General features: G+C 37.1%; 1 protein-coding gene across 7 annotated transcripts in view; it reads right to left on the bottom strand.

Annotated features, from left to right (window-relative positions):
- The window catches only part of COL19A1 (collagen type XIX alpha 1 chain), a 174,049-nt gene that overhangs the window by 159,750 nt on the left and 2,082 nt on the right, over nucleotides 1–12,217 (bottom strand). For all 7 annotated transcript variants that reach the window (XM_084203250.1, XM_084203249.1, XM_084203254.1 and 4 more), the window contains exons 2-4: nucleotides 12,017–12,143; nucleotides 3,604–3,678; nucleotides 2,993–3,092 (exon numbers count right to left, since the gene is read on the bottom strand). In XM_084203250.1, coding sequence (XP_084059376.1) covers nucleotides 2,993–3,092; nucleotides 3,604–3,678; nucleotides 12,017–12,107 — 266 coding nt within the window. In that variant the 5' untranslated portion in view covers nucleotides 12,108–12,143. The remainder of the gene's footprint in view (nucleotides 1–2,992; nucleotides 3,093–3,603; nucleotides 3,679–12,016; nucleotides 12,144–12,217) is intronic.

Here is a 12,217-nt window from a genome sequence, read left to right as displayed (position 1 = left end):
ATACTTGCTAGTCAGCTTAATCAGATACTCTCAATTTCCTGCAGGATGGATAACAAACACTGTTCTGCTGCTTACTGCACACCACGTCTACTGAAATATTTTCTGAGGCAGAATGATCCCTAAAGCCATCTAATAACACAAGGAGTCTGGAACCACACAACCCGACATAATGTAGGAGAAGTAGGTTTAAATAAAAATAATTAATTAAAAGATCTTGTACATGGGTAACTGAGATAGTAAATTATAAGGTTATGATGACAGATGCCCAAGTTTCTGACTATCCTTTATTGTAACCCTAGCATGTAAAAACCCAAAACCTGACTTTGTGCTCCTCACTGCCATCTGCCCTTATTTAAAAAAAATCCTAAAACTTTAAAAGAGTTTAAAAAGGAACACACTTAAAACAAAGTTTTAAAAAACTGTTTGTCCGAAGTGTTCTCTCAACATCAGAAAGCCATTTTATATTCAACAAACTGAAATAATTAAGACTAGAATTCATCTTTTAATGACATGCATTTGTGTGAAGAAAGGTTAATAAAGGAAGAGCAAGATTATTGCCATGAATAACACGGATTTAATTTTAGAAATTCTGCAGTGCTTGAATGTTATTGAAAATACTTTTAACCCTTTAATTGCTCAGGAAGACATATGTATGAGGTACTACTTACTTGCACAGCAAGCTGACTCAAAATCTTATCTTGTACCTTTTTATCATCAGTAACATGGTATTAATTTTCTGCCTAATTATATTCATTTTTCTGCCTAACTTTATTCATCTATCAGCACTGATATGCATTTTATTAATCATCATCTCAGTTGCTTCATCCAGCTAAATTTTTCATCCATTAGAGATGCATATTTCTAGGGAAGACTAGAAAGATTTTCTCTTTAGTTTTACTTTAATGAGGACACACAGAATAAATAGCAGGGACAGTGAGGAATGTGAGAACCAAGGGACCATGAAAGCCAAGCCACCTCCTTCCATGTTTATCCCTAGCTGAAATTCTTTAGCCCCAGCCCTAAGTTACACTGACAATGAGGAAAAACCAGCTAGCCATTTTCCTCTCCCTTCAAAAAACTGATGAGACAAAAGATAGGAAAAAATATATAGTCCAAAAAAAAAAGAAAGCCAAACAAAACAACCTGGCTTTCCTTGCAATAGCTGATAGTTAGGGCTTTGCTAGGACACAGCTATCAGCCATGGTGTGAATTCCCCATTTTCATTGCCTTCATTAATAAGCTGTTTTCAAAAGAAAAAAAAAGACACTAGTATTCAGGCCTACCAAATAAAGCAAAAAAAAAAGCTTTGTGTTTTTTAACCTCAACATGACCTCTCAGACCACTTCTGAAACCACTCAAATTCTTAGAAATCAATACTTTGAATCAAGAATTTTACCTCAAATACAAGTTTTAAATAATTAACCCTTTTGAAATTTCTATCTCCTCTCTCATTCATTTTTGGCACTAATTTTCTCACTGTTTCAAAATAAAGCCAGCTCACAAGGTGCATTTCTTAGCAATACTTAGCTTCTTATTCCTAAAGGAAAATTGCTCCACATTTCTTGTTATTGCCTCAATTTTCTACCTTTCTACAGTCTCTAAATTTCTACAGTCCCTAAAATTCCGATAAATTGGAAACAAAGGCTTATAAAAAAAGGAAAAAATAATAATTTTTTAATGAAAGTTTTCTTACTAAAACTCTCTCAAAATATTTTAGTAAAGACATTCAAAAGTGTTACCTACTATCTCCTGTTACTCTTCTAAAGACAATGTGGATAATATTGAAAACGTTCTAATAAAAGAAGAGCACTCTTTGTGTCAAGTAATTTTGTCCAGTCAATTTTCCTTCAATAGCATCCAACGTATTTAAAAAAAAAAAAAAATAGTGATTATTTTAACTTTGCAGAATTACACAAGCCTAAAAATTTGCACTTACAGTATCTAATCTATCAGAAAAACTTAGAGAACCTCAATGTTCTAAATAGCCAGATAAATTCTTTCTGTAGTCACACTCCTCCCACAAAGATCGCTTTGTTTGGTGTCTGTGTGCCTCCAGCTCTTCTCTTCTTCCTTCCCCCTGGCCTCGTGCTACTCTGTGCTATGCCCAGGGTGGAAGCAAAGGGGAAGTCCAAGGGCCAGGTGTGGTTTTTTACTAGGCAAGCTGGAGCCAGACCTCTTGCAACAGAAAATACCCAACCTGAAGACATGGGAATACAGTTGCTTCCCTCGTCATCCCAGGAACACGCTGTACAGAAACCACAGTCCCATGACTCAGAGCACATCTCAACCAAGAAGCTCTGAGATGATCCTCTCTCTCCACTGTGCTCAGGGAACTTGAAACTACATTCCTAACTGCTTCTTGACATTTCCTTGTCCCTGTGCAAACTTAAGTCCATCCAATCCAATTGTGCCTTACTCTCTTTCACTGTCCTTTTGATTTTTTCATGCAGTCCCTGCTTTTCTTCCCACCCTGTGCCAGAATAGGATTTTGCCTACTTTCTCCTCTATACTGAGTGCCCACTGTTCTGTTGCTGCTCAAAGGCAAAATGTGAATACCACAAAAATAAAAAAAAATAGCATTCGAGGAAATGGTGATACTCTCTCTTTTTAATCTTGCCAGCAGTAGTGAGAGAGAGGACAGGCAACTTCACTGAGAGGAGATTAGTATAATACTTCCTGTCATACCATGAAAGTTATATGTTCCCTTTGTTTTACAGATATTAATGCATTAACAGTGGAATTTTCAGTATTAGAATCGTGATTTGAGAAAGTGCTATTCACAATTAACTTACTACCTGTGTACTCCCAGATTCCAGAAGGATAGCACACCAAAACCAAAATGCTTCCCACAGAAAAAAACTGAAAAAAGCCTAAAAACAGCCATACTGCTTGCTGTGGCATTCTTTGGATGCATGTTCAGTGATCCAGTTAATTAGTAGAATTGAGGCTGAGCTCTATCTTTTAAAAGCTAAGCATGAAAGTAATATCTTACCTTGTATCTCTAATGAGAGGGGCACTTCCCAATTTAAAACAGATCTTTTCCCCACCACAAGAGGTTTGCCTTAAAGAAAAGCTTTCTGTCAGATCAAACCCTGTAAAATAGAACACAATATGATACAATTATACTGGAATTTAAAAACCATAAGTAAATAATCATCTTTTAGCATACTTGAATACAAGCATATTAGCATTTCTAGAATATAGACTGACAAGCTATTTTGAAAAGGAGAACTTGAAGTCAGAGAAACTTTCAATATTCATTTTATTAGAACTATTCATACAAAATTCACTTGGCAGATGATTTTAAAACCTGAAAAATGAATTTTCTAGTTCTTTTATCATCTGAGTTGACAAGAATGCAGGATGATTGGGAAAAAAACATGGAAATTAGTGTGGCTGCCAAACTTGAACCAATATTTTTGAGGAAAAACATGTTCTGGGATGTTGCCATCTTCCCGGGAGCAGCAGCAGCTTTTGGTACTGGGGGATGGCATTCTGTCCTCACCTTTAAATTTTAAAGCCAGCTTCAGTCAGCCTATAATTATAACCAGCAATCATTACCAGCTAATTAATACAGATATCCACATTAGCTTGGTCATTTACCTGCTACACCACGACTGTCTCTGTTGATTTGTTTGAGATGACGGGAAACTGCTTTCATTAAAGGACACACAGCACCTTCAAGAGAACACAGTTTAGTATCTATGGTAAAATGTCATCAAACTAACAGGAATTGAACAAATTATCATGGCAGTTTTGGTAATATTGACAGGAATGTTTCTTTTTGTTGCTTTAGGATATGAAAAGCAACATTAAACCAAAGTACAAAATCTAAACCAGAGCAGATTTTATACTACACTTCCAATAATATAAGCAGATAGAATTTGTATCACATTTTAATTCAGCTGCCTGTGGTTAAAGTTCATATAAACAATATAGCCAGAAGAAAACCATTAAATTCTTACCATGCTGTTTCCATTTACAACTCTCTATAAAGCAGTAATATCTGTTCCAAGTTCTTTTTGTATTTCTAACTGTATTACTAGAAAATATTTCCCCCATTCATGAATATGAAACCATATTGTATTTTGGGGGAAAAAAAGCACAAAAATTAAGTAGGGGAATAAGTCTGGATGAAAGTATTTTGGTAAGCAAACAGAATGTTCTAAAATTTGGAACATGGTAAACTGAGGTTAAATCTAACTGGATCCTTAGATAAGACACTGTATTATTAATATATAATATTTATTATTATTACTTCTTACTTGCATGAAGTCCTTTATGCTCTTTTATTAACAGGTATACAGGAATGCCCACTTTTAAGAGGGAAATACAGGAAAATGTCACTTTTGTGCAGAGGTCAGAAATAAGGCCTGCTATTTAACAAGTTTTACAAATAACCCTGGTAAATCCTAAAAAAACCTAGCAAATCAAAGACCACAAGTTATGATATTTGACCTGTCAACTTATCAAGCACAGAGCTTTGTGAGCTGATGCAACAGAAAAGATGTCCAAGGTGCATCTGAAGCTGCTGAGCAGTGAAGGTCAAGGCACTTTCTGAACCATTTGTTCAATGAAAAAAGTAAGGGATGTCCTACCATTAACCTGGAAATCATCTATATTTGAATGTTTCATGAGAGCACCCAGACCAAACATTGTTATATTTGTAACCTTAAAGCATGCAAAATTTTTCATTCATTCTGTATTTATGTAGAAAGGTTCAAAACTCTTAAATGCTATTTAATGCATTTCAGTATTTGATCTGGACTGAGAATGGCTAATTGGAAATAACTAGCAAAAGTGAAACTATATAATATAATACAGATATAAAGACACCTCCTGATAATATGGTTAATGAAAGTTATGCCACCTATTTAAAGAATAGACCAGGCAAAACACCTTTTTTTTTCTGTAAGATTCATTAAGTTCCATGTGCTTCACATGTAAAATAACAGTTACAACTAACAATTGACTACTACAAGTAACATCACAGATAAATTAATTTACTTCAAAGGCTCTTGGGGAATAATTTTTTCCTTTCCCTCATATAGATCCATAAATACGTGGATATGCATGTTTTTTCCCTGTACAGATAGAGTTTCATGATGAGATGAAATATATGCATGAAAAACTCTCTAAATTTCCGTTCCCCAGAAAAGACACCGAACTGTAAAGAATATTCATGTTGAAAACTCTGAAGTGAAATCTTTCATCATTCTTGGTTAGCAGGAAGTTTTATACAGTGAGAAAAGCATTTGCTGGAATTACACAGTAACATAGCAATTTCAATACACCAGTTGATATATACACACATGGGACAGAAACAGGCTTACCTTAGATACCCTTTAGTTTACAAACCTCAGCCTTCAATCAAATACAGATTATTGAACTATAGAATTCTATACACAGCCTCTCTAAACCAATGAATGTTGTTAGGGTACATTTACATAACTACAGCTCTAAGAAATAAGCTGGCATAAAGGAAGTCGTTTATGGCTGAAGTCACAAAAGAATGTCAGACATACATGGACAGATGTTTTTTCTTAAGTCTACAGGTTTTCTAAGGGCCTTTTTCAAAAATATTCAATAAATTTCAAGGCAGATTCTCTTTTTGGTTAAATTCTTGACAGTACTCATAAGAGCAGACAAAGAGTATTAATTGCTGATTTTACCCTAAACTGATGTAGGCTTCAGAGAACTTGGGACACAAGTGTGCTTTTTTTTTTTTCTTTTTCCCAGCATTAACTTACATGAGCGTTGAGCACTGAAAGACTAGAAAGTCTAGAAAGTTTGAGCCTATTCCCCACAGCCACTTTCTTCCAAGTCCAAATAAAGACTCAAGCCTTAATTTTTGTGCTATCCAGATGATAGCAATGATTCCTCACATGCCACAGACTGGACCATGGACCTATTTTTATCAGTGGCACAACAGTCACAGCATAGACAGGCCATTTAAGTGTTAGTTATTTATTTGTACTCTGCATCCTCAGAAGAACTGAAAGAGTTATGGTGAATCTTCTGTTGCGTGCTGCTGAAGCACTCCTTTAGTTCAGTGCTATTCCTTCTACCAGAGAGCTAAGGAAAACTCTAAAATAACAAGACCAAACTCTCTCCATACCAAGACTGACAACTTTCATTACTGTAGAGTGATGAAAATTCTTTCAACAGTTACAGCTTGTATAGTTAACCTCTTCCATGATTTTTAGACTGCCAGCAGATCCTTAAGTTTTCTTTAGCCTGAGACAAAACAGGCAGTTTGCCCATTCAACATGTGGGCAGCTGAACTACAAGGTCTACATGAAGATATTCAGAAAAGAAAAAGAACAAGATAAACCCTTCCCTGCTAATGTGGGGAAAGTGGGAAACCATGAACTCACCTGGCCTGCTAAAATACATTACCATTAAATTAATGAAATAGTAAGAAGAACAAGCTTAGGTTTATATACTACATTGCTCTGCACATGATAAAACTGCATATGTTTGGACTGAACTGAAAAATTCATATTAAACCAGTGATATCATAGGTCAGGTTAACCTATCATTAAATCAATGAGTTTACCTACCTATAAAAAAAAATTTGGCCTTGGTCTTTATAAATCAATGATTTCTAGCTATGAGCTTATTAATATAAAATCAATTAAATAATCTTGAAAATATTAATTTATTCAGACCAAGCAGGTACATCACAGATTGTTTTCTCTCTCACTACTAAGATTAGTAAGAACTTTTTGTTTGTTTTCTAATAGCATAATGAAAAGGGAAAAAAAAAAAAGGCATTGCAGATAAACATATCTGTTGCAACATGCAATGGCAGGTTCCAGATTCCTGGAATGATCAGGACACCTGTTGAAGCACAGTGCAACTTCCATCTAGGCACCATGCTCAGCTTTCCATTCCATGCAAACGAGGACAGAAGAGACTGTGCTGTGTGCTTCAGTCTCCCTCTTACAGATATCTCTCATGTGCACTTCCTGAGTGGGAACTGAAACTTCCAATGGGCAGTCTTGGCTTCTCCAGGTTAGTATAATCTGTAATGGCTAGGTTCACATCACAAGAACTCGTGTGCTACTTTATAACTAAATGCCACATTCAGGTGAAGTTTTTAGCTGCCATTAACACCACTGACATGCACATTGCAAAGGCACTGAAGCTTCCATCAGTAACCATGACCACAGCAATGAATGTGGCCAAACAGCAAAGCCCGACCTAATGTATACCCACGTCCTGTGTCGAGTCAAGCTGCAGGCAGAAACCCATATTACCCAAGCTTTTTCTCATACTCCTTCTGGATCTGGCTTCATAAACACACAGACACAGGCAACCTCTTCAGAGCTAGCCACACACTTGCAAATATCAGCAATGATGTCCAGTAAGCCCACCTCAAACATATTCATAACGAAGATAAGCAGATCCAGCTGGCTTGCTTTCAAGGTCAAGAATTCAGATTTCTTGCATATCTCTAGCCTCAAGTATACAGGCATAAGGAACTAAGATGTGATTTTGTTGTATTCTGTTATTTTACTCTGTAAAGAAGATTATATTACATTAAAATACATATGCTAATTAAGACAACAGTGGGAAGAATGAAGGGAACGTGTTACATTAAAGAAGTCAGCTTCAAGTCTGGTGACTATTTCGATGGTTATGAAGTAATGTAGCAGCATTGGCAGGCAGAAATAAGAAATCCAAGCAGCAGAGTTAAAGGATTAGGATACTCACGCTGGAGAACTAAATCTCCTCTGAAGAAGAGTAAGCAGTGAAAAGCAGGACTTTATATTATTTGAGACAACCAACACCACTTCAGCAAGGCCAAGTCTTGCATGACTAACTCAGTGGCTTTGCACAATGGAGTAACTGCATCAGTGGACAAGGGAAGAGCTATGCATGTCATCTGGACTTCTGCAAAGCCTTTGACATGGTCCCCACAATATCTCTGAATTGTAAAGCTGGGATTTGATGTGTGGACTGCTTGGAGAATAATGAATTGGTTGGACAGTCACATCCAGGAGGGGAGTGGGCAACTCCTCAATGTCCAGATGGAAATCGGTGGCATGTGAAGTTGGGATCAATGTTATTTAATTAGTTAACGACATAGATAAAGGGATTGAGTGCATCCTCAGCACATTTGCAGACGACACCAAGCTGAGTGGTGCAGTTGGCACACCTGAAGGACAGGGTGTCATCCAGAGGGACCTGGACAAGTTTGAGAATTGGGCTCCTGGGAATCTTGTGAGGCCCAACAACCTCATGAGATGCTGCACATGGGTCAGGGCAATGCTCAGTATCAAAACAGGCTGGGGGTTTAAGGAATTGAGAGCAGCCCTGACAAGAAGACTTTGAGAATACTGATGGATGGAAAGCTGGAGATCAGCCAACAGTGGGTGCTCACATCCCAGAAAGCCAGTCATATCCTGGGCTACATCTAAAGAAGCATGGCTAGCAGATTAAGAGAAATGATTCTGCCCATCAGCTCTTATGAAAAACCCCCCACCCTGACTACTGCATCCAACTCCAGGGCCCCAACACAAGAAAGACGTGGACCTGCTGGAACAGGTGCAAAGGAAGGCCACAAAAATGATCAGAGACCTGTGGCATCTCTCCTGAGAATTAAGGTTTCCAGCCTGGAGAAGAGAAGGCTCCAGGGGGACCTTACTCCAGCCTTCTAGCCAGTGGGCCTGTAAGAAAGATGGATATAGACTCTTTATCAGGACCTGTTGTGACAGGACAAGGGGTAATGGTTTAAATAAAAGAAGTTAGATTTAGACTAGGCTTTACAATAATGGTGGTGAAACACTGGAATAGGTTGCCCAGAGAGGTGGTAGATGGCCCATCCCTGGAAACATTCAAGGCCAGGTCCAATGGGAATATCAGGAATATGAAGACATTTTATATGAGAGATACTGTAGGGTCATTACATTGTTTTGGAGAACTATCTAGCTATACTAAAACATTAAAACCAAAAAAGCTGAACTGATTTGCATACTTGAAATCACTCACTGTAATCGGGCTGAAGTGCCTATCTAAAATCATGATCCATAGCCAATATTTTTCACAACACATTCCATGTCAAAAGACAAGGAAAATTCACCATGCCTATTAGTCCCAGTACTTTGTTTATACTACATTTTTCATGGATTAGCCAGTGGCTTTAAAAACTCTAATTGCAAAAGAAAGTTGAAAAAGAAGCGATGATCTGGGAATGAGACAGAAAAGTAATATTCTTAATATAAAGCTGTCAGGAATGATCAAGTTAGAACTTCATGTGTCACTAGAGAAAGAGCTAACGTCCACACTCAATCCCCAAATATTCCCAATAATAATAAGTTGACAACATGAAAAAAGTATGCTTGCAGTCAGATCAAAAATATGCCTGTGGAAAACTCCTGAACTCCCTCCCCTCAGATTTGCTTTACCCCATCATGAGACGCGAGTGCTTCCTTCTAATGAACACTAAAGCATATCAAAATATGAGAACTGAAAGCAATCTTCTATGTGAATCTAATGCTTACTGGCACCCTCAGAGCCTAAGGAGGACTGCTCCAAGAAGATCCAGCACACTCTCTCAGCCTCTGACTCTTTTTTCAATTTTGGTATTTGTCTGTTACAATATTGGTCCAATGAATAAGTGAAAGTATATTCAGCATGTCTGCTCAGAAAGCTCAAATCAATCCTTCCCCTAACACACTTCTTTCCCTCACCACCCTCAAATTAATTCTAGTCTACACTTTTCCATGTATTTGAAGCAATTTCTTTAGATTCAAGTAGATTGGGTGAGAAATTTCAAGTTGTAAATATAATAATCCCAGATCCTACCTAAATGTGCTTTGCTGGAAAAGCTTCCATATTAGCCCAGAGAAATAAATACTATGCATCTGTTGTTGAAGGAAGAAAACCAAAAAGATCATCTAGGCAGATATTGAAGGACAGATGCTGATTTAAACAGAACTTGTACATGGGAAGGAACAAAGGCCCAAGAAAGAACTACTGAATACAAGATAGGAAAAAAAAAAAAAACCCAAACCTTTAGATATTACTCTCTCCATGAAGAAAGCAGATTTCAAATTTGTAACAGATTCACCTGCATACAAATTATAAAACTGGAGGAAGAAAACTTTGCCACACAGAGGACTCAGTTCAGCTGAACAGAGCAGAGTAACAAAAGGCTGACAGAAGGATCTGTTCCACTTTTACTGCTGCTCCACTCCTGCATCCATTCTTTCCCAACTCCTGTTTTCTGGTCTATAATTCACATTTCTGTTTTCAATGGTAACCATCCCTGCAAACTCTAGTAGAGACTCTTTCCTCTTATCAACTGGAGTTTATCTCTGGGCTTAACTCACACACCTGCTGTTGGCAGAGCTGCTCAAGCTGGCAGCTATCAGCTTGTTATTCCTCACCATCTGCCTGTACCTCCACAAACTGAAGAAGAAGAAGCCTCTTTCAAGCACACACCCTCAGTTATTCACAGGAGAGGTTCAACCTCTCCTTTTCTTCCTAGCAGTTCAATTGGACCCCAATTGGTCTATTTGTGGCAATCAGGCTAAGGAAAATTCTAACTTCACCATTGGCTGCTTAGCTACAAACTTTTGACAGAATGTAATGCACAGTTCAGATACACTGAACTGCGAATAAACAGTGTATCTGCCACATCTTCTGTGGCTGGCCCAACTTTTACTAAGGCATCATTTCATTAGGAAAAAGAAATAGAAAAGAAAAGAGGCAGCACTTCCTAGAATTTTAACATTTTTTAATCTATATCACTAGGGAACCTTCTGTACTTGCACCATTTTAGCACTTCCCTTCTGCAACCCACTACCTATCCATGACAGAATAAAACCCATTTTTCTTCTTTCAGACAGAATGATTTCACAGCTATGATGTAGGCTTGCTCTCTCAGAGGGGGTAAGAATAATTCATCAGCACAGCACTTAGCCTCACTGCCCTAAAAATATAAGGGGAAAACGACTTTGACTTAAATTCTGGCCCTTCATAATGCATTATTGTTACCTCAGAGCCCACACATTACATTTATTATTTATTCATTATTACTGCTTATATTTTCCAGGGGTAGTAAAAGGATTATTTTCCTAGTCATGGACTTTTAAATTTCTTGGGCCTGAGTTACAAACAAGTTATTGAGATTCAAAGTTCTTGTGTGTGTGTTTCTATTATCTTTCAAAAGATTTCTGGAAAGGAACAACATTACTAAAAGTTAATTTTATTTTTGAGAAAAAAAACCCAACTCAATTTAAACAGCAATAAACATGTTCTCTTTGATAATATTTGTTCTCTTTGATAATAATTGTAGAAAAATGATAATAATTTGAAGTACTTGCTGAGGCTGAATAATTCTAGAAACCTGATGTTCCATATTTGACAAGCACATATGATGTGTCTTTAAGACAGAATTTGCCACATTCTGGAGAGTTAATGTAGAGTTTAAGTGAGAAGACTAGATAACATGTGGAAAGTAAGAGAAAGAGGAAAACAGAGCAATATGAGAAAATTTGCAGAAGACGGGCAACAGCTTTTAAGTTAAACAATATATTTTATTTATTTCCCCCATCTTCTTAGGAAAAAGGTTTTTTTCACTCCGTGTGAAACATATGACCCAGTTTAGGGATTAAGTATGGGTGCGGTTAACATGAGCATTAGGTTGTTTAGGTCAATGGGATAACTGCTCTGCTCTAAAAAAGCCACATGATTTTGCTCACAAAAGTTTTGCAAACTCTGATTTATAATCTTGTTTTGTATGGTAGGAAAAAAAAAGTACAAAATGAAACTCCTAGGAACTACAGTTACTTCCAAACATGAATCTTCCAAGCACAGGAAGCAGAAAGGCTGCTCTGGAACTACTTCAAACTTAGTTCATTTCAGGAAAGAGATTTAAAACAACCTTGTATAATTTTATCTGTTCATATTGTTTATTTTCTGTGTGCTCTTGTTATTTGCTAAAATTTTTTCAGTACTAAGATTTACACCTCTGGTATGTGATGGGCAAGAAAAATGGAAGTACCTGTGTGGTCACTGACAGCCACAGAAGTAGAAACAGGAAGGAGGAAGACTGCCATACAAAGCCAAATTATGCAGGATCCAATGTACTTCATCTCCCCCTGGACACATGTGAACAAACAGCTACAAATCTGAAACAAAAAATAAGAATATTCAGAACAATCTCATCTTATTCTTCTCACCTCACCTGAATACTGCAAGCAAG

Source organism: Fringilla coelebs (assembly GCF_963513975.1).
Source record: "Fringilla coelebs genome assembly, chromosome: 3".
NCBI classification, from domain to species: domain Eukaryota; kingdom Metazoa; phylum Chordata; class Aves; order Passeriformes; family Fringillidae; genus Fringilla; species Fringilla coelebs.
This window is presented reverse-complemented; position numbering and strand designations above follow the sequence as displayed.